Source organism: Pocillopora damicornis, chromosome 11 (assembly GCF_964200805.1).
Source record: "Pocillopora damicornis chromosome 11, jaPocDami1.2, whole genome shotgun sequence".
In the NCBI taxonomy this organism is placed as follows: Eukaryota; Metazoa; Cnidaria; class Anthozoa; order Scleractinia; family Pocilloporidae; genus Pocillopora; species Pocillopora damicornis.
The window spans coordinates 13,258,356-13,286,273 of record NC_142680.1 but is presented as its reverse complement, the minus strand read 5'-3'; the positions used below and the strand labels follow the sequence as shown (position 1 = coordinate 13,286,273).

At 37.3% G+C, this 27,918-nt stretch overlaps 1 protein-coding gene and 2 pseudogenes across 2 annotated transcripts; 1 reads left to right on the top strand and 2 right to left on the bottom strand.

The window, feature by feature from the left end:
* LOC149037628 (uncharacterized) overlaps positions 1-27,918 on the top strand; it is a 237,911-nt pseudogene that overhangs the window by 84,442 nt on the left and 125,551 nt on the right.
* Positions 180-23,362, bottom strand: LOC113664131 (dihydropyrimidine dehydrogenase [NADP(+)]). Of its 2 annotated transcripts, none has more exons than XM_027179730.2 (25): positions 23,208-23,362; positions 21,838-21,948; positions 20,562-20,644; positions 20,052-20,139; positions 19,646-19,807; positions 15,628-15,711; positions 15,353-15,465; positions 14,277-14,358; positions 13,498-13,585; positions 12,931-13,038; positions 11,565-11,734; positions 10,850-10,906; positions 10,676-10,729; positions 10,481-10,580; positions 9,546-9,730; positions 7,779-7,994; positions 7,192-7,356; positions 6,569-6,637; positions 5,997-6,080; positions 5,041-5,161; positions 3,363-3,625; positions 2,639-2,818; positions 1,456-1,602; positions 1,044-1,275; positions 180-666 (listed from the first exon to the last, which is right to left on the bottom strand). In XM_027179730.2, the coding sequence occupies exons 1-25, from the start codon at positions 23,250-23,252 to the stop codon at positions 587-589; spliced, it is 3,087 nt and encodes a 1,028-aa protein (XP_027035531.2). In that variant the 5' UTR covers positions 23,253-23,362; the 3' UTR covers positions 180-586. The 2 variants fall into 2 exon arrangements, with proteins under 2 accessions (XP_027035531.2, XP_089044015.1); XM_089187889.1 differs by lacking the exon at positions 23,208-23,362 and adding an exon at positions 22,819-23,206.
* LOC149037640 (uncharacterized) lies at positions 15,724-19,629 on the bottom strand (annotated as a pseudogene).

Sequence of the window (27,918 nt, the reverse complement as noted above, 5' to 3'; positions counted from 1 at the left end):
GCAAAAAACTGCATTCTGGCCAGAAATAATTTTATAGTTTTCGAACATAACTGTATGAACTGTATAACTGTATGGTGTTGTGTGTGCCTCAGTCGAAATGATTAAATAACTCTTTACAAATCCAAAATATCAAAAGTACAACGTGCAACTTTAAAATAAAAATAAAAAATAGTAGCAAATACTGAAGGGAGAGTTTTATTACTATTTGCATTAAGTACAAAACGAAATTTACTGAGAACATCGATAACTATGCTCATGATCACGATTCTTGAGCACACAGTCATCACTGATTTTGCGTATCACCTGTTCGATATCACTAGTATCATCTCTAGCATCATCGTAGTTGTATAAAAGGTAAGCTCCCCTAAGGCACAAAAACATAAAAAGGATAACAGAATGAAACAAATAATTATCGTCCAATTCCCAACCCTTCTCAAGTTAAATAATCATAACGGATTTAAGACCACAAAAAGAAAAAAAAGAGTGTTCCCTGTGGAGAAAGTACTCGGTACACTCTAAAATGTCTGATGATTGATGTAGACTGCCAAAAGTTCAGCAGTCAGTACGACTGCTGATTGAATTTAATTTATGCCTCTCCAATAACAGCCAGCGGAACACCACGGCTTGGCTTGTAAGGACCTCCCCTCGGAACCATCTTGATACAATCTGCAAGAAAACAGCCATCATCGATTAAATTCTCAAAATAATTGACATCAACCATCATTCATTGACATCAATATTTTCAGTAAGCATCAATCAATTTTAAAGTTTATAAATGTCAATTTCACCTTTGAGGCCGGAGGGCGAAGGGTTAAGTTGTCCTTGCTACGATAGAGACAAGAAACTAGCATGATAACAGATTAATACCTATCCGAATACCGACAGGGTTTGTATTTTAACTAGGTCGCCTTCAGCCTCCTTCCAACTGAAATGCTTGGTAGGGGGAAAAACTGAAATGTTAAGTAGGGGGAAAAAACCCAACACATTGGAAGCAGACAGCCTACATGAGAGGTCTGATATTAAAGTATCTGACGAAGTCTTACCGATAACTGGGCAAACAGAAAAACACAATGTACAGCCAGTACAGTCGTCAGTAACATGCGGAAGATGTGTTTGAGCATCAAAGGTGATGGCCTGATAGCCACAGTCATTACAAGTCATGTAGCATTTGCCACAGTTTATACATAAATCTTCGTCAATTACAGCAACAACTTGTTGCCTGTTATCCAGGTCACCATAGGAGCCAATTCGGTCCAAAGCCGCGCCAACTACATCCTGCCAAAGTAAAATGCAGATGCTAAAAGAAATGAATTCATACCAGAAATTTCTACTTTATAGACACAGAACGAAAGATAATTACATGAATTCACTGAAGGTATTTCAAAATAGATTCCTCTCTATCCACTGAATGTTCAAACTGTGCCCTCTATGGTGAACATTCAGTATTCAAGTTACCTTGAGTGGTAGAGCAGGTTTGTCCGGTTTAAAAGCTGGCCTGACTTCCTCGGGCTCAAATTCTTTACCCAATAGGTCAATGTTTTCTTTATACCTCGCAACAACAGCATTTCTTTCCTGAAGGAATGGTCCAAAACTAGGAAGGGACTGTTAAGATAGAAATTCCCTGAATAAATATCTCTAGCAGGCTTTAATACAAATATTGGGTATACTAACAAAATACCCGGTGTCCAAATTATAAAAGTTTTACAAAAAACACCGTCAATTAGGCCAAAAATACATGTGAACTGGTTTTACAGCTAAATGAAAATTCGACTGCTGACTCTGACTTGATCATCAGATACTGTAAATTGTCAGCCTCTTTTCACTTCGAACCTTTGAAGGCTGTTCAGCACGCATAGAACAAAAATTTACCTCTGTCTCGTCACAACTTTCGAGAATTTCCTTTAAAATGATTCATTGTGGTGTCCTTGGTCATGTGATGTCATTGTTTATTGTGGTGTTCTCGATCTCTAGTTGTTCGGAAAATGCATTTATTTCATCGTCACTTACCACATCAAATCTTGCCGCCATTTAATTTTCTAAACAACAAACAAACCGAGACGGGGATTGTGACGTCATTCGTATCGCCATTCGTGTCACATACGAAAAAAATATGCCGCTCGGTTCCCGGATGTACTGGTCGTTTTAGTTTGGGTATATTAGTTAGGATATATTTGGATAAATTACGATTTTTAGAAACAATCTTAGATCTACCAAAGCTGTATGGACGGTTGCCGTTTTGCCAGCTATGTCTCTAGCTTACATTTCTACGAACTCGACTGCTAAGCACCAAGATAATAATAATAATAATAATAATAATAATAATAATAATAATAATAATAATAATAATAAACAGAACGGTAGTAGCGGCAGCGGGAACGCACATAAAAGAAGTTTCTATAGAGTTCCATTATAAAGCTACATATAACATTCAGAAAAAAGCGACGATCAATCATCCAATCGACATAGATCTACACCTTACTAAGGCACAAAAGCGATGACTCACACCAACCCCTCCGACCACCCCACTGACCCCTCCCTTGCATGAAAAGGTGAGTAATTCATAGGGCAACTTTTAGAATTCTCAATCAATCTAAGACCACCAATCCATAAAACAGTACGTTAAGTCATGTTGTCTGACCTTTCCCACAAGCTCAGCTATTTTAGGAACAGTTTTGCCTTTTTGGTGTTTGGGTGTAGGAGGACTTTGGCCATTCCATGTAGAGAGTTCTTGAACAGTTTGAAGATAAAGCAAGCACCTCAAACCAGTCGTGTAATCGTCAATTAGGGTGAAGTCTTGGTTTTGTACAGCACTCGATACCTGAATAGAAAATAACAAATTACAAATTGGTAGAAAACGGGGGCTTTGCCGACCATGACCATCACATGACATCTCCACTAGACAATCCATCATGGCAGCGTAGTTCATCAAATTCGAGACGGACGCTGTTCTCTATTCTACTCTTCTACTTCCAAATATTTCGAAGCAAATTTCACTTGTCTTCAGGGTAAATTTTTGTACATAAAAGTCTATCGAAAGAGAGGTAAGATTATGAAGGTAAATATTCTTTAACGAGGAAAACAAACTTGTGAACACGCAATACTCAGTTATCACGAAATACGAATGCCACTAAATGACGTTGGGCTATGTTATCTTTCCTTTCCTTTGATCTTATAAGTTTTGAGGCCAGTTTCGTACTTAGGTTATTATGTAAGCAACTAAGAAAGCCCTATTTCACTCCTTTAAAAAACAAAAAGGATTCATTAAGTTCAACAGTCGATTTTTCTTACTAAACAGCCCTAAATTTTCCAAGTTAACTTGTTACACACTTTTAATCCACAAAGCACAAGGATGAGCATTTCACCTGAACAGCAGATGCTCCGCAATGAAGAAATTGTAGCGCTGCTTCGGCACTATCCACTCCCCCAGTAGCTAAGATTGGAAAACCAGGAAGGGCTCTGCCAATTGCAGATACAGCTCGTAATGCAATGGGTCGAATTGCATTGCCGGACACACCTCCATAAGTAGTTTTTTGTTCTTTTCCGACTGCTGGCCATGCAGCACTGTTCGGACGCAGGCCCATCAAGCCAGACACTGTGTTAGTAGCAGTCACTCCATCAGCACAACCTGAAACAATAATGAAGCTTTTCACTTCATACTGGAATTCCACGAGTCCTTGAAAGTCCTAAAGGTTTCCATCAAGCTTCTACATGGAGGGTCAAGGTAAGGTACGGAAGGTACGGTAACGTATCTAAATAAATTATGTAATTAATTAAGGCAAACTTGTATGTTAAAAAAGGTGTCCTCTTGTGACATATTCACGGTTGCCCTTTATTCAGCTTATCCTAAGAGAACAGGAGGTCAGTAAACTCATTAAAGCATTTTTTAGTCTTTCTAAGTAAATTGTGGCTAACGAAGAAGTTTAAGGTAGCAGTTCTCGCTATCATGATCTTTGTGAAAAAGCAAAATTATTAAGCTCTAGTTTATTTAGTTGTGGTCAAGACAGAGCAGAGCGAACACTTTTTTGTCAATAGCCGTACACAGCAACGAGTCCCTTGTACTCATCCTTACAATGTTCTCAATTGTTTAAATTTATATTTCAAACTTTGCGTTGCTAAAAACAAAAACTTCGAACAATCACTCTAATTACTAATTTATCATTGTATGAGTAAGACGTCACAGGATAAGAAAATATTTTTGAATTCCACTTCTCCTTGGTTCAATTCCAAAAAAACTAATGAGGGATATATTAAAATAAAAACTCAATCGGTTGGATTTTTGGTCTTATTTCCTTTAATTGGTTTCATTTCCCACCAGATGCACAACCAATGTACAAAGAACTTCTTTCATCAGCCAGAGCAGGAAAACCTCCTACATACATAACAGTACATTTCGTCCTTGTGAAACTTTCTTTCCAAGAATTTTGAAACATTCTAACTCGTGTCTTCGAGTCCGATTAGTTTTAAGTCTCATGATTCCCTTCAGTTCAGTCAGCTTTTACTTTCAGTTTTTTCGGCGCTTCGAAGTAACCTGCCATACTTTGTTATGCTGCCATTTTGCACGTGGGTGGTATTTCCCGAAAGGGAAGAAATGCAGAAAAATTGAGAGACCATGGTGAGTCCCAGTCCCCTTCAATACGCAACGAAAAAAAAACAGCGGATAAACTGTACACCTCATTAAAAAGCACTCTCTTTCTTTCTCTTTTATCTACGAATTTTGAGCTTTCAATGTTTTTAAGGCCTATAGTTTTTCAGTTACTTCCTGGAGATTCACTAGTTCAAAGGACGCTGAAGTAGGTTCGATGACACGCTTGTCCACGACAAAATCCGGCACTAGTTGGGAAGAAGTGTTCACTATGCCGTAACTGATTTTCATTATTACATATCCTTTCATCTTTCCAAGGACTCTAACCAATGGAAGGGATAAGCATAAATATCTTACGGGTAAGTAGGTAAGAATGGCCCCCAGGATCACTTAAGTTGGAAGAAAAGAGAAAACACTTCATCTATTCCACTTCCAACCAACTTTAAGACAAATCATACCTTCTTTGGCAGCTCTGGCAATGTTTACGATATCCGTGACATTTGGGGTTAATTTTGCGAAAAATGGAATTTTAATGGCACTTCGTATCCATCGGCAAATGTTTCGGACTAATTCTGGGTCCTGTAAAAATAATAAATTCGATTACTTTTTCTACATGCAAACGTCAGGAACAAAAAGGTGAAATGAGCCGACAAATAACAAGCTATTACGTATGGGATAAAAATGCCATAGCAGATGAGAAGACCAAACAGCCGTTGCAAATTTATAGTCGGTAAAGGAAATGGAATTTAAATCAGCTTCATTTTAAACTTTGCATCGCTGAAAGAACAGTCGATGAACAATAATTATAACGTAAAATTTGACTGCAACAACCTTCATAGTGAATACAATTTTTACCTTTACTGTATACCTGAAAGATAATCTAAGAACTACTGCTGGCATCTGCGTCGTTTTACATCATACGATTTAAGATCACAAAATTACTTATAATGAAGACTGAAAACATCGATAACGTTCAAATATGTTGGCAAATATTTGTCAAAATTGGCGACAACAAGCGCAGTTCAACATGGAAAATGTACATGTTGCAAACTAGACAACTCAGTCTGCTTGTCAAAGCTCTTTTCTTTCACACTGGTCGGGAAAATCCTTAACATGAAATTGCCACAAAACCACAAACGTTTTCTTTTAGAACCTTTTTCAAAAAATCGCAATCTGAACTGCCAAAAACTCCTTTAAAATTTCCACCCTATTTTATCTCCATCGATGCTTTCTGAAATACCCTAAACTTTAGTTAATCTGCAAAAAAAAAAAAAAAAAAAGAAAAGAAAAACAAACGACTATGCTAAATAAATGCACCCAAATGGAAATATTTTCCCAATGTAACATAACGTGCGAGACTAATATGGTTCGGTTGGTTGAATATAACGGAAAATGCAAGGAGAGCCACCCACACCTGACCACAAGCTAGACCCATGCCTCTCTCTCCCATTCCATGTGGACATGATAAGTTTAATTCTAGTGCATCTGCTCCTGAATCCTGTAAGAGAATCATTTAACAAATGATCCAGGTGTAACAATTTGCTTAAGTTGAACCTTTCTAAACTAAACATTTAACTTTAACAGAACATGATTTCATATGAGAATTAAAGTCATGATAGACTCAGTTGTTACTGGGTTTGGACTGACACTTGTCATAACAATGATAACAATAAAATGCTCTTTGAATTACTTTATTTTCGAAATCAGAATAAAATTTCAAGCAACAACGGCTGTTCTGTTTTTCAGGCGACATTTTGGTTTCTAATTCCTTTAGTCAAAAACAGTGGGGCATTCGCAGACTGGTTTACTAGTTTGATAGGATTTTGTTTACTGAGAATTTTTGTCATTAACACTTTTGACTGGATGAGAAATTAGTTTTCACCACATTAATTTTGTTTTTCTCCAAGTTACTAATGGATTCTATACCTTGTTTGTTACACAAGACCTTGGCGAGTAGATTTTAATTTTTCAGACAAATTAAATTACCTCGGCCATTTTAGCCAATTCAGTCCAGTCTTCCTTGGAATATCCACACATAATGCTGGCAATTACGATCTGGCAAGACAAAAATGAGAGTCTTAACTTTATTATCCTACAATAGAAATTATGAATCATATTTTCATGAACGAAATACTTATGACGTAAAACCATCTCCGGACAAATTTATCAACTTAAATCAGCTTCTGTCATTTCTCCATTTCAGTTTTCAGAGCATAATAAATTTCTTTTGCAAACAATGTAAAATTTGGAATTTCGTGTTTCCACCAAAAAACTTTAAAATTAAAAATACTTAAATGTGTTGTTTTCAAGCGTTGAAGCCATAACTGACAACTACAGCCATACTAGAATTATTGGGAAAATGGTGGGAACATCCGATTAAGACCCCCATTCGACCTTTCACAGTTTCGATATCACTTAATTAAAAACTTCTTTGTTTTCATCGGATAAAATTTGTTCAAACAACACTGCAAAGGGGTGTAAATGGGTACTTTTTACAAACAGCCACATATTCTATCCCCTATGAACAAGGTTTTAACTTTAACCTAAATTAATATCTCTGTGAACCAGTTATCAGTAAAAAAATATATCCGCTTACAAATAACACAAACCTTGTCGGGAAAATCTTTCTTGAGCTCTGTCACAGAGCGACACCAATAAGCTGCTGTCTTTTCACTGATGAGTTCTATGTTGAGAAAAGCACCTTGACCTGGGCCATACAGATGACCTGAGGTTGTTCCGCGCACTATGCGAGGTGACACGTTAGTTACAATGTCCTATATTGGAAAAACAACAACAAAACATCCTTAAACACAAGCGGAAAGATTAGAAATTTGCATAGCTACGTAAGCAGGTGCAATATGGCTACAGTTTTTTCCATGACAGTATCTTTCTAAATATTGGGATTCTGACTTCCTCTCAGATCGGATAATGTTATTTAACGAAAACAATTAATTTTCTTCCCACAGAACTATCTGCCAGTCTTATTACGTCTCCTTCGATAGCGACAGTGCTTTCAAGTTTACAAAGTGCTTTCAAGTTTACACTTAGTGAAAACTTGAAAGCAAATGTCAACGACAAGTCCAACTATTCTTGCCAAACATTTTCAATTTCATGTTCTGTTTTTTTCGACGTTAACGCTGGTGATATAACCTGCGACAATCAGATGATGACTAAGGGCGCGCAAATCTTTTATTACCTTGTCAAGTGCAAAAGTCTTCGTTACGGCAAATCCCCAGCCAGCTTCAAATCCTCGTCTGATCATGGCAGCACTGGTAGTTGGAGGTGCACTTGCTAAGCCAAATGGATTAACAAACTTTAATCCACATATGTCTATACTGAGGTCTACTTCATCTATAGGAGTGTAGAACTTCGGCAAACATGGCTCCTTTGGTACTGGTAGGCCGTATAGTGCCTGTGACAACAGTTCAATTATGTTGTTACAATTCATCTAGTAACGTGAGAGAATCTACACTGGTTCAAAAAGTCATCTGATAAGCAAAAGGACAGACTTTCATCCGTTAAAAGAAAGGTTAGTGATGGTCTCCAGGGTTTGATACAATAGACATTAGAAGGAGAGGTAAACAATGTACGTAAATCATATTCAGAAATAAGAATATAGTTTCTGTTTACTAAAGGAACGCACCAAATTTGAGTAGTCTTGATTTGTACGAGCATCCAAAGAGAGAGAAAGCAACCGTGACACACAGAAAGACAAAGGTTTCCACTAAATTAAATCGTAAAACGTCGAGATACTACCGAGACACACTGAGTCAGTTTATGTACATCTGCTACGAGGAATATCATTCCTTGAAAGTGTATCAATTCTGCCACGCAGGCAGCCAAGAACGCAGAATGGTAGAGCCGAGTAGCGAGTTTAGGACGAGCACTGTACTGCGTTATGAAATTTTTTCGCTTCCAATGGCCAGAGATAAATTATCACGTACCGCGAAACGAGTACACACATGAATGAATTTATGAAATTTTGTTGCGAATGTGAACGTAAAGAGGTTCCTCAAGTCCAGAAGGAAAACTTTGAAATGATCATTACAGTTCACTGACCTGGTAAGAGTCAGCTGAAATGATAGCCGTACCTGAAGCGTTATGAACCTTAGTCAACCTCGCGGTCTAAAGTTTTTCCTTCATCTACCATTTACCAAGCGCACTGCATTTTGTCAATTTCACAGTTTTTAAAAGGTATGCAGTCATCAATAGGTGATTTGAAAACACCTAATCGAGGTTGTATCCATGAACACAACAAGAAAAATTAATGATGTAAATGACACTTAGACAAATTCATTACACAAGACTGGTACTGAAAGAAAATTTAGGATGTAATTATGTAACAGTTAGGTAGCAATAAGGGGTTGAGAGGTAGCAGATTTCAAAATGATTTGTTAAATAATTTGTTAATACGCTGACAGATGGAATGGAAATATTCAGTGAAAGTACCCAGCTTGTTCCAGGGTTCGGATTGTACACAACAGCATGATAGAACACAGGTTCAAGAAAAAGTGTCTTAAAACAGAGGAACAGGAAGTCAAGACAAATAATTGTGCTTAGGCTAAGTAGCGAAAGAGTTTACCTCAGTCTTTATTAAGTTTCAATCCGTGTTATCATAAATGAGTCTTGTGCACATTTACGTAGGAATATACAATTTCACCCCCTAGCCTCGCTTTCAAAGTGCGGACTGTTGATTGTTAATCAGAAATTATTCCTAGAACACTGAAATCGAAAGAATACCCTCATGAAAACATCAATAAAGTAACTCATATAAAAATAACTTAAGACTGATATTTTGGCACAATATTTTAGTACAAACGAGGCTTGGGGTGAATTTTCAGTAAATGAGAGACATCATCGTGCGTTAGAGCTATTAACCGCTTTTAGTGAGCCTCTAACGAATAGCATGAAAATAAATCAATCGGGACATTTCTGTCCATTCTACTGTGAGAAAAGGACAAACCTGTAAATACTTGTGAATATGCCAGGCAGCTTGCTTTCCATCATTAACACTTTCCACTGTTGTGTTCGCCACTCCAGCAATGTCTCCTCCACAAAATATTCCAGGCTCACTCGAACTCATTGTGTGTGGATCCACCTCTGGGAGTCCCCATTTACTGAACTTCAAAGGTGCCATGGCTTTGATAACTGTTACAATTACAATCCACAATGTACATGAACTGCTTCTGTATCTACAACACTATATGTTGTTCACTGAAAATTTCTTGCAGCATCATTCAATGTTTGCAATTATTCAATACTTGCATCTTCACCACGTATTCACATGTTTTATGCGAAATTGAAGCAATGGAATATAAAATGTAATGTAATGGACCTGTACTGCGTCAAAAAAGAATCAAAATATCATAATCTCAAAGGGTACACCAAATCACGGTCTGCCTTTTGAGCAATATTCAACCTGGCTTGCTACTTACTAAATAGCATTTGCTACAAAATATATTACTATGAGAAAAATGTCTAAACAGAACATGACCACGGAGACTGAGGCCAAAATAGGATCATCATCTAGGTCAGTCATGAATGGAAAAAAGGATTGAAAAAGGAATCAACTCAGATCTTAACACAGAATCACAGTGGTAATGAGCCACTCTACTCAGAAATTGAGTCATTTATTCATTTAGTATGGAGCCCAGTTCTTCTGTTAAAATAGTCCTATTAAGAAACATATAAATGCAATGCGTTCATTTTCGCGATATCCCCCTTTGTGTCCTCCAAAGGAAAAAAAATTACTGTCAGAAGACACGAATCCTCGACTAACCACGGAACTCTGTTATCAATAGATGAAGAACCCATGTGGATATAAATTTTGCATCAAACATTTTATCACGAGTGTGCAAGGTGGTCAAAAAGGAGTTCACTACAGTAACAGTCCCTTACCATCGTTATCAGCAAGAGTGGAACCAAACGCTGAAATGACAAAGTTTACTTTTATCTTTAGAGTCTGTTCTTCATCTTCAATCCATGAACCATCGTCCAGCTAAATTAAAAGGCATCATAAACATCGATCACAGTTAATTGACAATTATATCTAAACATAACACAATAAAACTGACGTTGAGATTGCAAACAAACCTGCTCTGTTTTGCTGAACTCCATAGCGCAGATTTTTCCATCTTTAACATGAACCTTAAATTCATATACCAAACATAATTGGCACCATTAACCTTAAACTCAATTTTTAAGATAAATTTAAATAAATGAATTACCAGGTTACAAAAAGGAAAAAAGACAAGATGAGTTCCAAACCTTTTTTGGTGACAGAAAAGGCAAGAATTCACACTTCTCTTCGACAGCCAGTTGCATCTATAGTAAGTAAAGAAAGTCAATCACCCTGAGGTCCTGATATGCACATAGAACTACAGTACATGTATACCATGTTTGCAATAATCCATTCGCAGAATTTGGCTCAACATTGGTCATTGTTATACCTCACGTTAGAATTCAAACTCCTTAATAAAATTAAAGGATCCAAAAGAAGAATAGAAACTGCACCATTTTTTTTAAGAAGCATACTCTCCATTTCAGGAGGTTGTAAACTGAGATCAAGAAAGGGTCAGTCAGATTGAAGTTGAGTGAAGACACCAACGTCAAAGCAATTTGATAATAACTGTGAGCAAATAGACCGCATTCTACAAGACCTGAACCACCCTCGCTTCACCACTCTGCCATGCCCATCACTTCTTCAAGTAACCATGGTAGACCAGCAATTTGTCAGTGGCATTCCATGGGACAAATACCACCAGCCAAGTTACAGTCAAAATTGTGGAAGATACAAAGTAAAGCTGATTGAAAGAAAATGTGTTTGTCTTTCATTATGTTTTATCTGGGAAATTTGAGTTGTAGTTAGAAAATGCTATCTGCATCATTTGAGTTGCAAGTTGTTGAAAGTTTGACAAGCAATCAAACTTTCCCTTTGTTAACCTCTAATAACATGTAGCAAGAAGAAAATAACCTAACTGACCTCTTCTGGCACTGCTCTTATGTTAGTGAAGCCTTTTCTGAAGATGACTGATACTTTGCGAGCTCCACAACGGAGAGCAGATGTACAACAGTCAAAGGCTGTGTCTCCACACCCAAGGACAATCACATGTCCAAAGAGTTCTGGTAGTTTTGCCTTACAGGAACACATACCTACAAGGAAACATTGACTTTTAAAATCCTATCATATCTCCTTAGCTCACGTTATCTAAGCTTTTGAACTTAATAATGTTATCTATCAGTAAGTCATTTTGTCCTCCTCAGTTTGTAAGCTTTTCTGAACAATTTGAGACATTTACTTCAACAAAGTTTGAACTCAGTTTCAGTCTAGTTTCAGTTTGGGGGCCTCAATGGATTTAATGAGTACAAGCAGAGTAGCTGAACAGATAAAAGTAGGGAGGGGAGGGGGGGGAAAGAAGTGTAACACCGTAGATAATTTAAGTTTGAAGGGTCTTTTGTGTAACCAATGATAATCTCAAATTTCACTGGTTTGATTTGTATAGGTAATCACATGAGGCCAAGTACTATTAAGGATTAATTGCACGAGAGTTTTCAAAATTTTCCAAAATTGCCCGAGTCGCGAAGCGACGAGGGCAATTTGGAAAATTTTGAAAACTCAAGTGCAATTAATCCTTAATAGTACGAGGTCTCATGGGATTACTTGTTTATCAATAAAGGGCAAAATTTATACGAAGGAAAATCACGCACGCAGTCTATTTTTATCTGGGAAGCAACGGATTAGCAATGCAACGGATTAGCCAATCATTAACAGGTAATCATGCCCTCTCTTGATTACTAAAAATGCCCTCGATTAAGAAAAAAAATGCCCTCTCTCTCAACCAATCAGCGCTCAGTAATTTTGCCCTTTATTGATAAGCTTAAAAACACCACACCAAGAATGATAATTGGTGATGACAAGGAGGAGGAGTCGAGGATGTATGTTATTCCAAGCCCACAGATATTTCATATTTCATATTTCCTGCCTCTCAGTGGCCACTGACGTTTTTAGCCCTTGTTCTCACACGTGCACTTGTTCTCACACGTGCACTTGTTCTCACACGTGCACTTGTTCTCACTCGTGCACTTGTTCTCACGCGTGCACTTGTTCTCACGCGTGCACTTGTTCTCACACGTGCACTTGTTCTCACACATGCACTTGTTCTCACACATGCACATTTAACTACATAAAGGAAGTTGGGAAATGGCTGTGCACAGACTGGCTAAGATTGATTACATAGGGAAGCAGAGCAAGGTAACCATTAGACAGAATGTATATCTAACGATGAGAGTAAATTCTGTGCTAAGTTCCTCCCAGAGAACACTGTTTTCAAGATATTAAGTCCATTTACCAGCCTTGCTTCCCATAGATACCACTGGTAGGAAATCTTTAGACGTGTAGAATCCATTCTGCACATTTAACCCAGCAAACACTGGTGATAGCTTGGGCTGAGGCAGACCTGGTTAGCAACCACATATTCTGTGTCATTATGTGATATACACAAACTACATATTATTACATGTACATCCACTCTAAAATTACTGATCATCCTTGCAATCTGTTTAGCTGTGGGAAATACACATCAAAATAGCTTTTCAAGGTCAGCGGTCAAAAGTCATCTTGATAAATAGATAAACAAAGTTAGACAGAGATCACCCCCAGCTTTTCAGCAGTCAAATTCACATAACTTGACTCAACTAGTGGGATGATTTTTATAGAGAGTACCTTTAATTGTTTACCTCTAAATTGGAGACGATAAAAGTTGATTATTTTAAAACCTATGTGAAGGTGATAATATTCATATCAGACTCAGCAAAGAAGCTACCTTCTCCTTAATCAGTATTTTGTAAAACAAACAGAAAATCCACAGTCTCTCAAAAATCACTGTCATAAAATCAAAAGATGGAAGAGATCTTACCAATACCAATAAAGATGCTTTCATACCCTGCTTCCCAGAGAGCTTTGATGGAAAGTCCATCTTTACCTAAACCTTTACCAAGTTCAATCTGAAATATCAACAGCAAGGTTGGATTAAATTTGTTTGCATTTTTTTTTCAGGAGACAAGCATGATCTCCACATATATCTATATCAAATACCATCATTCAGAGATATCAACATAGCTGAGGTTAAGCAACCAGAGGGTTGGCAGAATTATGCATGGGTTACATGAAATAAAATCATGTTCAAGAAATACATCCAAATTTTTCAGAGAAAAGTAAAGACCTACCAAGAACAATAAACTTACAAGAAATTTAAAATGCATAATACCGAAAAATTTCTTTGCCTGCCTACTGTCCTTCCAAGACATTCTATGAGACTACCCATTCAACAATGACCTAACAGATTTTTTGGTTACATCTAACAACTTCACTTTCAAAGCGTGTGTAAATCCCTGAATGTAATTTGCTGGATACATTCCCAAAGTTAGCTCATAGTGGAGTATTCTAGAATCTTAAGCTAAGGTACATAAGAGCAGCACAAGTATCCAAAGGTGTAAGTGTGTCATTTTCAAGGGGTACTCAAAGTACCCCAGTCTGTTGTTGCTACTAGCCACCCTAAGTTTTGTCTACAAACAGGCCACCTACTCTACAATGACACTTCTGACATCTAAACTTTACTACTTAGACTAAAGTTTATTAACAAAGCATACAACAAAATGCTTTACAATTTGCATGAAGAAAAACAAAATTGGTTACCTTGACTCCAAGGTCCTTCATGAGTTCCACTTCAAAGTTAACTGCATCATATGGAAGCCTGTATTGTGGAATCTCTGAGGAGCTGTTTAGAAACAAAATCACAGTAGTTTGATTAGAGCAGCCAATGTATGTATGTATGTCTGTCAGATTACAAGTACAGCATTCCTATGAGAATTCTTACTTACTCCATATTTCAAGAGGTGGTGATCAATATGCTGGTGATGCCCATAATAATATATCCAGTATGATGTAAACAGCTGTATGAATTCTACCCTACTATCTTTCAAGCAAGTCTGCTGGTGCAAGCACCTTGCCTTGCACCATTTCTACTTGTGTAGCAAAAGTTGCAAGACGTTGGACCAGACTCTAGAGCTACAATCTGCCATAACACAATATCCACAAAGCTACTTCTAGGGAAGTATCAAGAGCCAAAAATTAAAATGAAGAGCTGGTTGCCACCAATAGCCCAGCTGTGTTTCCAAATTTGATGTTGCAATATCACAGAAAAAAAAGCACATATTGTAGAGGAGCTGAGAGGAGTGGGCAAAGGAATGATATAATGATTATGTAGATATACTATCCCAGAAAATTGTGGTCTCCATGTAAATGTAAATGTATCTGTTTGACAACTTTACCAGAGAGTACATGAGCATCTCCCTCAAACATGGCATAACAAATGAAGAGTATAAATGCATGTAGTTCACCATTGGATAAGTCATGCTATATCATTCATTCAGTTTTGGTCTGACCTCAATGCAGCTTTAAGGTTTTTAAAACAAATTAAGTTGTCATTTCCTTTAAATAGGATGAATTTCACATTGCAGACTCATAAATTACAGCTCCAACACAAAGACTGCATGTACTGTAACTTAACATAATGGTTTGATTTCAATCTTTACAACAAAATGATTCAATTTAGCTCCTCCTTCTGAAAAAATTAGTCCTGCAACTGTAGATGACTTCAAACAAGGTTTAACTCTGTGTACATCAAGAAGACCATGACCTACATGTAGATGTTCTGTTCATTTTCCACAAAAAGGACCACATTGATACTGAATAAAAGTGTAATTAGATACCTTAAACCACCAATATAATTCTCTTTTTCAAATACTGTCAAGTTTGTGTAACCAAGACGAGCCAAAAATGTTGCACAACTTATTGATGCAGGACCACATCCGATTAACACCACCTATGGGGAGTATAAAATAAAACCAAGCTAAAAACCAATTGATATTCAGAGAGAGTAACACTCAAAACTTGAGTACCTTCCTGATATAGTGTTGTATCAATTACCTTATTACAAATGTTTCAAAAGCTTACATTGGATACTTGCCCAACAACTACTGCTCACCTTAGAGTAGTAACTCTCAGGAAGCTGGTCAACAGAAACCACTGAAGGATCACGTACTTGTCCAATTCTCATCTTCTTAAAAATCTAACAGTGAAAATAAAGATTTCTATTGAAATCCCTATTCATAATTTTAATAAAAAACTGTTAATTACATTCTGTATAGTTATTTACTAACTATTTAAGTGTAAGTATACTTAAGTGCAGGTGGGTGATGGACTCATTCAGATCAACTTATAAATTAAATACCGATACACACTTGCATCTAAATTTTTTGGAATATTTCAGTGAGATACATGTAGACAATTTAAAACATTTTAAAATATTTAATTCTCTTCGACTACACATGAAGCACTATTAGCTTTTACCTATTTCAAAAGTTCTTCAATTCATAGACACCATTCTAAATTTCCAACATCATTAGAAATTTGAGAAGAGTCCTACATGGGATATTAGGGAGCTTACAAATCAATGACTTCCCAGAGGATGACGAGGTATCAACACTAGAAGTAGTTTATGCACATGCGCTACCAGATGTGGCATTATTTCATGCATCATCTTGAAGGAGGCAACTACTTCAGAAGAGCTGTTTTGAAGTCCTCTTTGTAGCAGCACATCAAAAGGTACCTTTTGTTTGGAATATTTGCTGAATCTAACACTCAATCTGCAAACACCTTCCAAATATACTAACAGGAGCTTCCCTGAAACAGCTTTTTGCTTCATTGAATGTTATTCACACCATAGTTCTTATTTATCAAATAGGAAAGATGTCAAACTGCAAAAAGAATGACCCAAGCCCTTCAAACACATGGTAAGGGAATAAATAAAAAGGGACATTGGCATTCTAAGGTCAATTCAGATACCAAGAGAGATAAAGTGTAAAAGAAACTAGTCTTCTTCATTCAAAGGTTCTAAGTTTTTATCCATTCATTGGCTATAAATTAGTTTTGAATAGTAAACAAATGTTCTTTCAATGCTTCCAAGTAGTCACAAGATGCAGCACTAGCAATGCAAAGATTCAGTCAGACATACTGAAAATTTTTGTCAATTGAATACTCATGTCTAAGTTTGATATTTCAGTCCTTTAAAATATACTGTCTTTGATTAGATATTAACTGCTATTTCAGGAACTCAGTGATGAAATGGACAAAAGAACACAATTTCTTGTTGGGAAAAGAGGTTATGCTGTTTGAACTGTGGAAATAAAAAATTGGAAGTCGTGAAAGAGGAAATTGCCTCGACCAAATTTCCGATAAAACAGCTTAAGAAAAAGCTTCCGTTGAAGAAATGTGAAACAAAGCCAGGGAATGTCTTGGTGAGACAAAGAAAAGAGCAGGAGATGATCAACCGCGGAAGAAAAGCAAACATACACCAAACGAAATGATGGACTATTTAAGAGGAGCAACAGAGAAGGAATGTGAGCTGAAGAAGGAAGAACTAGAATTTAGAAAGAAACAAGAAAGGGCATTGGCACAACAAAACCTGATGTTTCAACAACAGAAAGAAATGTCCAGGCAATTTTAAGACCAGGTGAAAAATCAACAAGAGCAGTTCCAGATGATGTGTCAAATGTTTATGCAGCAACAACAACAACATACATGTAGCCAAGCACTACTTGAACTCTTGAAAAAGGGACATTGAATTCACCAGGTTGATTTTTTGTTGTTTTTATTATACATACAAAGCTAGATTTTTGCTTTGCCGCCTAAGTTCAACCTATTTAACTTCCAACAAGTATTAAAAAAAATTGTGCAAGCTTGCTTCTGATGACGAGAGGGTTTTTTTACCATCTCTACTGGAATTTTTACACAGCTGTTATTCATCAATGCTTTCTAATGTCCAAAATTTGATGAATCATGAAATGTTTTGATTTTGAAATGTATCCTGATGTATATCCTTGCTTGTGTAATCCCTTTCACGTTTTATCGTTCTAATAGTTAGATGAAATAGTCATCTAAAGCTGGTGGATTGATACCAAAGTACTCTGAGGTAACAGAACCATAAAAAATAGTGTGGGCATTTTGCATCAGGGCATGAACTATGTACATTTTACCCGCAGCACTTAAACCAACTTTAAGGTTCTTTTTAAAATCCAAAAATTTGAAACAGTTGATTACATCATTAAAAACCCATTCAACTGAAACGCAGGCACTGCTCATAGATTTGTTGAATTCTTGTTGATGTAGTGTCAACACTTCTCCCTTGTAAGGTCCCTGTAAGTGTGCTCTAAGAGGGTATGCTGGGTCACCCTACACACACATGGGTAAACCAGTAACTGGTGAATTAGAAAATCTTTGCAGGTCCTGTAAAAGCCCAGACGAGGTCAGCATACCACTGTCATGACATTTTCCTTCTACTGAACCATATAAATGACCAACCAGCCAATTAGGCAACCCTCCTGATTGGAATTTTATGGAATGTATTCTTTTTTGTCCATTAAAAATGGCTCTCTGATTTTCTCCTGGCCTACACACTGGCCGCACTGTTCCATCAATAAACCCCTGTAGTTTTCCAAAGCTTTGCCTGATCGATATATCGCATCAGCTTAAAACATAAGATTTGCCCGGGAAAGCAGGTCATGATTATATCTTGAGAGTAAGTGATGCCATCAGTTATAGATCCAGTCAATCATGTGGTTTGTAATAATACAAAGCTCTGGAACAGGTCTAGCAAGGTGAGAAACCATGTTCCCATAATGGCAAGGATACATAAAGCGCTTGAGATAGATACATAAAGCAGGAGCTGATCCAACTATTGTAAGTAACAATCTCATCTGGTAATTGAAGATATTCAGCAAGTTTGAAAATGTCATTTTTGTAAAATTGGAATTCAGCTTTGCACTGGTCATTTCCCAGCTCATCCAAATCAAATTGATCATACTTCCAATATGGAAAGTCCAGGTTTTTTGAAGTATTGGCATCATACAGCAAAACACACTGCCTGTTGTTGATAAATCCTTTTCTGTAGGCATATGTGATGCACTGTCTGTTCTCTCTGAAGTTTGACATTTTAATCAACACGTTCATAAAACTATTTCTAAATAAAAAAAGTCAGTCCGTGACTTAAATTTGGTGGAGAATCTCCACGTCGATGTCCACAACTCGTAAGCTAAATTTGGTGCGTAATGACAAATGGCAATGACAAAGTCAATGACATCACATTAAGTCATCGTCGAGAAAGAAGTCATCAATTCATAAGCTCCCTATTAACTTGGATTTTGTATAGGATGCTTAATATTCCCAGCTGGGATCCCACCTGAAGACTGTAACATGGGATGTAAGATGGGATCCCAAGTGAGGAAGGAAGGATCCCACCTAGGATTGTAGGGATCCTATCACAGTTTGGTGATATTTTTGAGATCTCAAATTGGATTGTATGGGGGCTGAGGCAGGATTCCACCCTGGATTATATAAGGGGGTGAGGCAGGATCCTATCTGGTACTGTATGGCAGGTGAAATGCAATCACATCTGGGGTTGCACCTATAGTTGGCATGTTGTCACTTTGATCTTGTCAACCCCCATTTACTTCGATTGATCTCTTTTGCCCTTGTTAAGTTAATCTATTCACACCCTTCCCCCCAAAAACAATTTTGTACCATGGTTCCATGAACTTTTAGCCAACATTGAATAGGAGAGGTGGGTCTTGTTGATCATTATAAGTGTGGAAGAAACAGGTGTGTTATTCTACACATAAATGGAACTCTCAAAACATAATGTGTCAACTAATTTTGACACTGCCTGTGGGATTGATGGGATCTCACATGAAAATTTAGGCAGAATCCCATCTGGAGTTGCAGGTGGAATTTATGGGTTCCAGCCTGAATATTTATGCAAAATTCCACCGTGGATGTTCCAAAATCCCAGGTGGGTTTGGTAGGATCCCACCTCATACCTTTCAAGCTGGGAGGTGAAAATGACCAGAACAAGACTTGAAAACATTTCCTAATTTTAAAAATCAAGATGGTTTATGAGTTCTCTTAGCAGCTCAGTATAGCTAAATCTAAAGTAAATCTTAAGTTACCTCTGTAGCAAACTGCTGCAAGCCACCAATGTTAATGGGTCCCTCCTCAGAGGCATACAAATTACAGCCCCCTACACAAAGGTCACTTGTAGGGCATACCATACCACAGGTCAGACCAAGGGGATTATCACTCAAGATCGCCTTTGCTGCTCCATAATAGTTCTATTAAACATCAACAATGAGAACAATCCAAGTGGGAACAACCCTAATAGAGCCACATCATGATCTGCTACTTATTTACAATTAGCAACTAAAGAGAGAAGCCATGATTGCATTTTGCTGCTCATCAGTCTGACCAAAACATTTTCATTTTCAAAAGTTTTCATTTGTAACACTTTGTAACCATTCCAGAACATTAAAAAGAAATGTCAGTTGGTAGGTTTCACTAAGCAAGAAATGCTTATACCTTATTGGCAATGCTGGTGATAAATGACTTGATATCCAACTGTGTTGGACAACTCTTCTGGCAAGGAGCATCGGCACACTTGAGACATCTGTAAAAAAAGCATTCACTCTGAACAATCACCTAAGAATGATGAATGAACATTTAATCATTTTTTAACTAGCTTAACACTAGGTATAGAAACCCTATATCGAAATGGAATTATCACTACAAATAAAATTGGTTAGTTATTCGGGGAAGGAATCTTACCACTTTGAAAGGCATTTTAAATACTCCTTTGGCAAAAGTTCAGTATCAAAAAAAAAAAGAGCCACTAACAGTAGTTGGTAGGAGCGTATCAACCAACAGCCCAAACAATGGAAATCAAGGTTGCTGAAATAAATGAGCAACTTAATAAATGATATTGATACCCATAACAACTCATATTAAATATCTTAGCACAATACAAAATTCAGTTACACAGTCAAATATATATAAGTATACAACAAGTACAAAAAATAACCTTTAAGATACCTTGCTGCCTCCCTTAAAGCTGCCCTTTCACTCAAAGTTGTATGTTTGACATCATCAAAGTTGTTCACAAGACTTTCACAACTCTAAATGATCAATCAAAAAACATGATCAAAAAGTAAAATGACCCTATTTAGTTACTGATTTAATGTTTGGACAGTTAGTCAGATTGTCTTTGGAGAGTAAATTAAGTAAACAATCCCACCTTTATTAATACCATAGGCATAGTATTATTAACTACTTAATAACAGGGTTATCATGTGCAATTTTTGGAATCTTACAAATAATTATCTTTTTTTGTCTTCTGCTATGGATGTATGACAAATCTGCCTGTGCTTTTTTGACTTGGCTACACATACAACTCAGTAAACTTTGAATTTTTGTAATAATAGCTATATATTTCTGCCATGCAATGGAATCTATCAAATTGAGTTCAAGAAATGTATTAAATAAATTTCTTAATCAGAAGAATGTTGAAAGAATTTTTGCCCTTGGTTCCTCTTTGTTAAAAATGCATTAACTTAGCACACCAGGTTGTTCTCACCACCGATAGCTCAAAAACTTTGCAAATAACATCCAGAAAAGATGATGAAGGTTACACAAACTTTTCTGAAACCTCTACCTGTGCATGTTGACCCACAAAAAAATTATTTTGGATGGTTACCTATTAAACTCAGGGTTTTCTTGTCAGAGTTGTTATTTTTTCTCCAAGGTAAATACTTCTGAATCAATGTACTCTTAGCTGCTTCCTTTTTCCATTGTGTCCCACATGTGTAGCTGCTTTCTTTAATTTTCAGTACATGTACTCATATAAGTCATCTTTCCGGTTTTTATAAGGAAAGACCATAATCAGCTTATGAGCAGTGTGGAAATGTGATGCTCTTTTTGCCCTGGCACTTAGCTAATCCAAGTCTGTGTTATATTGGCCACAAGCATCAGCCACACAATATTGCAATTGAAAGCAATGGATTGCAAAAAGTATAATATGCATCAATGTAAAGTACAATGTACATAACAACAAAATTAGGTACAGAAAACCTGAGCAATGGATGATTATCAAGCATTCCATTACTAACTAAACATTATATCCTGTTGCACAATTAATGTAGCTTTCCAAGTATAGGTGAAATTGCTAAGAAAATTATCACTATTAAACATTTCAAGAATCATCTAAGAGGAAGCAACTATGGCATTTGCAGTGAGGTTCCACTAATAATCTTAAGAATGATTTTTTGTGCTAACCGTCAAATGCGTATATTAACATAGACCTGCCACTTACAGAACAGCCCTTTTCCTGATTCCTCTTCCAAAATTTTCTGTTGGACTTAGTTGTTGATGTAGAAACCAAACTTGCATGTGGCTTTGTCTTGGGATTGAGGGCAAGTAGGTTCTGTTATGATAAATGGGCCAGGTAATATCAATCTAAGTCATTGCTAACAATGCAACAATGAGTTTCAGTTTATAAGGTATTTCTGTATAAAAACAAAACTCTCATCAAAATTGTGAAGAAAAAAAAAAGGTATCACTGGGCTCATTTTAAGGAAAATCACAATTCACAGCACTTGCAGGTCTTCACCAATGATAATGGCATTATTTTGTTTTAAAATGTGCACAGGCTACTTTTTGATGAAGATGTTGTTCAGTTTGGGTGGGCAATGAAGTATAGGGGGAATTAACTATAATAATCAAACAAAATTCTCAATTGTGATTGGTGATGCTCTAATTGAACACTTACAGGACAGCGTCATTGAAAAGAGTGATGGGACAGTTTATGGATCATGGCTGTGTTGTGGACAGTTCATGTCATATATATACTGCTGGGTTCTTATGCAACTGTTACAGTTTTCAATATAAATTTGACAGATGACTTCCTGTTTCTCAAATTAACTGTAGATTTGATTCATCAGTATGAGGATTTTGTGTGCTAAGTTTCACTTCGAACAATCTCAGAACATATCCCCTAATTTACAATGGACAACTTTCTGAGTTCGCGAGGTGTAGAGGCATGGCCGTGCTTTGGATACAATTTGCAATGATTGTTAAGTTTGTAATGATCGTCAATTTTGTATGATTGACTGAGAGAAAGGGCCAAAATAATATATCTAGCGCTCGGTCATGACTTACGGACCTCCCGTCCAGTCCTCCCCCTCAGTAAATAGGTACTACAAAGTATAAAAATCGCGCGTTCAAACAGTTACACAACTACTCTACAGCTACGCTAAGAACTAAATTGCGCGAGACTTACAACTATTGTACTCACCTCAACGATTCCAGCTGACGAATAATTACCCAAAATATGCTTCTTCGACTAACTAGCTTATAACATCGAGTGTTCAAGTTACAGACAATACATACTATTCTATCTTACGCCCCAATTCTATCTTATGACCAGCACGCCGTTCTCTCTTTCAAGCTTAGTTATTCGAGTAGTCATGCCTCACTTAATGAAAATTGGTAACAATAAAACCACGAACAACAAAATCACGATCAAATTAATAAGAGATAAAGTGATATTGAGTCCCACTTCGAAGTCGTAACTGCTCCTTTCATAAGAATGGTGCGTCACATGGTCCAAGGCGAAACCAAGGAAGAGAGAAAGTTCCTACGTAGAGAATGTCATTTTTATGATCAAAAACTGTCAAGGCGTACCTCAATATCAGAAGAGTGTTTCGATAGCGCCATGCTGTAAGTCATTGAATAGGATTCCACCCTCAATGCTGCGTTACACAACACAGTAATATTAGACCCTTGGCCCTTTGAGTCACGTGACAGATGTAGCGTATTCACTCTGCCGTCGATTCCGCCCCCCTTCGTAACGACATAAGTCATACAGACGAGTCCTTACTTTAGTACTGCAAGAAAACAAGAAAATAATGATTCTCTCATTTCCTCAAGAAGAATATAACAAAAAAGGTCCAAAAATACTATCTTCGGATTCCTCCACCCGGATCCCACTCTATACTCGGGCGCAGGCTAATACTCAGGGACCGAGGGCAAATAATCGGTGAGAAGACAATGAAACGGCGATTTAGATTCGACGCAAAAGTTTACAGAATTCGTCGAAAATGTAGTTGCGTCCTTTTTTCTTCTTAAAATATTTATTCCGCTCTGCTTCAACGTATTGAGCAGTGTTCCACGCGAAAATCGACTCGCAGACTCCCTCTATATATATATATATTTAACAAATAGAGAAGCCTTGACTGTGCTCTGTTTTGTTATAAAGCACGCAGGAAGTGGCTAGAACACGAAAGAAGTGTAGGGAGAAACACGAGACGTAGTCGAGCCGCAAAACTCGGCTGCAGTGACTGATGTGAATTGCCACTCAACGTGTCGGAAAGGATATCAGAGCAAGCTCTTATTTTTTCACTCGGAGGGCGGCCGATGTAGTTTCTGAGGCTTGCTTTACTGTGATGACCGGAGATCGCCATGATGAGCGAGCCGCGATGAACTTCGGCCTGATCATATTCGCTCAGACACCGTCATGATTAGTATGAATTTTAACAATTATGCCAGTTTGGTTATATTTTTCATCATTTCTGTTTTGTTCTGTTTTGTTTTTGAACACTGAACTTTATATACTATACGAGTGTTAGCCGTGTTTGATTTTTATTACCGTACGTAAGATTGCAATCTAACTGGCCATGAAAATCTTTAAAACTCGGAATGTTTATTTTGTTTTTCCTTTGAGGATTTTCGTATCTGCTCACGTTTTAATAACGTAAATTACGGCGCCTGGTATGTTTACAAACCTTTGTTTGATTCTTCTGTTGCTACTTGCCGGCTCGCTTCAGTTCCGAAATTTCACTTTCAATTATCGGGAAAAAGCTAAAAAGAAGTCCCGGAAAAGGTCGAACAAAGTACGATTGGCAGATGGCGTGACAGCTTTAGCTCAGTTCTATGCTCTATACTCTCATAGAGCACGCTCTTTCAACCAATGACAGCACGCGTTATATCCGAACTTTATTATAAATATATATATGTGTGTGTGTGCGTGTGTGTGTGTGTGTATAGACATAAACATAGCGTAAACATTTCCCGAAAAATCACCGGTACAGCAAAATTTCAACAAAAACAACATGAAAGTTAGTTATAGCTGCACAGACAACCTACAAACCATAATTAAGAAGCACAACAGAAAAATCTTCGAAACAAGCAAGACACCCTCCACGGAAAACAAATGCAACTGCAGGAAAAAAAACAACTGCCCTCTGAAAAACAACTGCCTCACTTCAAGCGTCGTCTACAACGCCAAAGTAACAACAGAAAATGACACAACCGGAAAGAATTACATTGGACTTACTGAAGGAACTTTTAAGCAACGTTACACACAACACAAACTTTCTTTTCGGAACAGAAACTGTTCAAACAACACGGAACTATCAAAGCATATCTGGACACTCAAAGACAGCAACACCAATTTTACAATAAACTGGAGTATTTTAGCGACCGCCCCGGCCTACAGCAACAAAAGCAAGCGGTGCCATTAGTGCCTCACAGAAAAACTTTATTTAAAGAAAAAAATAGAAAAAAATAAAAAATTAAATTAAAAAATGGAAAATAAATAGAAAAAATGTACGGACGGCTTGCGTCTGCGGAAAAAGTTGAATGTGGTTCAACTCTTAGTTTCCGCAGACGCAAGCCATCACACACGAAAAGCTAGTTAAATTCACGCCCATTGACTTGCGTAAAATTACGCGACAGTGTAATCCACTTTTAATTTCTCATGATTTCTGTTATTTTTGCTTTGGTCAAACAACACGACGATCTCAGTTAAGTTTTGTTATCGATGCCAATCTATTTCGTAATCTTTTTAAAGCATTTCTTTCACTCTTCATACAGACAGCGTATCATCTAAAATTAATTTTCAGTTTTCGACAAAGCTTTAGCCCCATAATTTGACAATTTTAATTTTTCTCATCATAGCGTTACCAGATGAGCGTATTCAAGTATTTTAGTCTTAAAGAGATAATAAACAAGCTAAGGCTCGTATGCAGAAGATGGAGACGTATCTCTGAAAGTGACATGTTGTGGACCAATGTTTGCCTAGATGAATGGGGCATCACTCATTTAAGCGAGAATCAGTTAAAGACAATCATACAGCACGCACGGGGTTTCAAAAATTTCTCAGTAGCCTATATTGATGTCAAGAAACGTCGAGTCAAGGAGACACAATCTATAGCTCATGCTATTTGTAACAGTCTATGTTTGTCTCGTGGACTTAACTATTTTAATTTGAGTGGCCAGTTGGTATCTAATCTGACCTTCTTGCAAGGCACGTGCCAGTTGGAGTATTTGATCCTAAATGATTGTATTGCATTAAAGGACATATTCCCGATTTCTTTTTGTAAAAATTTAACTTTCCTTTCGCTTAACAGGGTAGTTATTCACGAGGGTGAGCTCTTGCAGTCTGTACTACCGCTGTCAAATCTGTTTTTCATCGCTGTAAAGGGAAACGAGCTATCTTTAGAGTCACTTAAAGAAATGTGCAAAACACTTTGCAAGGTTTCCGTTCTCAACTTAGACTTTAATACAGTAAATCGATCAGAATTTTTATCCTTAGCAAGTGAATTTGATATCAATGTCAACAATGCTCAAATAAAGGGTGCAGTACATTGACTCAGTTTAGAAACATTTATCAGATAAAGTAAGCATTTAGCTCGTCAATGTTCAGTTTTCATATCACAGTCTGTTAAAAATCAATTTGACGATTTATCGATAAACGACTTCCTTGGTTTATAGGAGTTTCCCAATTTTCTTCCACTGATCAGCATGTTGTATCCTACTTTGATGTCGGGGACATCGTAAGTGGCAAAGTTGATCCAAGAACTCTTTAGTCCCACGAAAAAATTAAATACCTTAAGAACCATTTCGCTCCGCCTCCTTCATACACAGGCTTTTTCTCCAAGACTGTGGTTGAGAGAAAAGACAAACATACCAAGAAGCTTGTGTTCCAGCCCTCATGGTTGGAAAAGTATACATGGCTTGTATATAGTCCTTCACATATGGGAGGTTTTTGCAAATATTGTGTGATGCATAATAATCCACAGATCCTCAAGCACAGAAAAGGCCACTAGTAACAGCTCCATTCCAAAAGCTAGAAAAAGCCACTGGGAAAGATAGGGTACTTGAGCGTCATCAGAAAATGCAATATCACCAGTTGGCACTTGAAGCCGGCATTGCCATAATCCGAAGTGTTCAAAAACCAAAGGAAACCTTGCCATACAGGATTTCCACGCAAAACCAAGAGATATTTGGAAAAAACATGAACGCACTTAGAGCAATCATAAGTACCATAATATTGTGTGGCAAACAGAACATCCCTCTTAGAGGCCATCGAGATGACAGCACAAGCACGGCATCCAACAAAGGCAACTTTCATGCCATTCGTATGCTATTGGGCAACTCTGATAAAAATCTTAAAGGACACTTACTTACTGGTAGGAGAAATGCTACAAGCACCTCAAAACCTGTACAAGAGAAGGTCATTCGCATCACTGGAGAGTGAATTTGGGCGAAAATTACACAGCCGATTCAGAGGGAAGACGCTTTTTTCTCAATCATTGGCGATGAGGTAATAGATAAATACGCAAACCAAGAAATATTAAGTGTTTGCCTTAGGTTTTTAGATCTAAACAACGATGTTTCACCTAAAATCAAAGAAGTATCTTTTGACTATGTCAAATATGATGATGATGGTGCCAGTGCCATGTCCTCAGAAGCATATGGTGTGCAAGGAAGAATAAGGAGAATAGCACCGATGGCACTGTACACTCATTGCAACAGTCACGTTTTGAATCTCAGTGTTGCAGCCGCATGCAGGTTAACTTCCGTCAGAAACATGATTGGAACCTTAAATGAAACTTTCCTTCATTTTTCACCTAAAAGACAGTGATTTCTAGAACAAGTTTTAGAGAAGTGTGGTTCTACTTCCAGAAAGGCTAAAAAAAGGCTATAAAAGGCTATAAAAGGCTATAAAAGGCTTATGCAAAACCCGATGGGTGGAAAGGCATGAATGTTACGAGACTTTCTCCGAACTTTACGCGTACGTTTGCATAAGCTTGGAGGCGATAGTTGATCATGGGTCGCATCCTCATGTTTATTCCTCGTTATCGTTCACGTGGGACAGGGAGACTAAAACCAAGGCACAAGGTCTTCTGGCGAATTTGAAGACATTCGGATTCATTTTCACCTTTTTGATCACAAAGAATAGCCTTGGAACACTCAAACCTATTGCAGCCAAGCTTCAGAAGAAAGACCAAGATGTCTTCCGAGCGTATTCTATGATTGATGACACTATTAAAGCAGTTGCCAGAGTGAGGTCAAACATAGAGGAAGAATGTCATGAATGGTTTGAAGACGC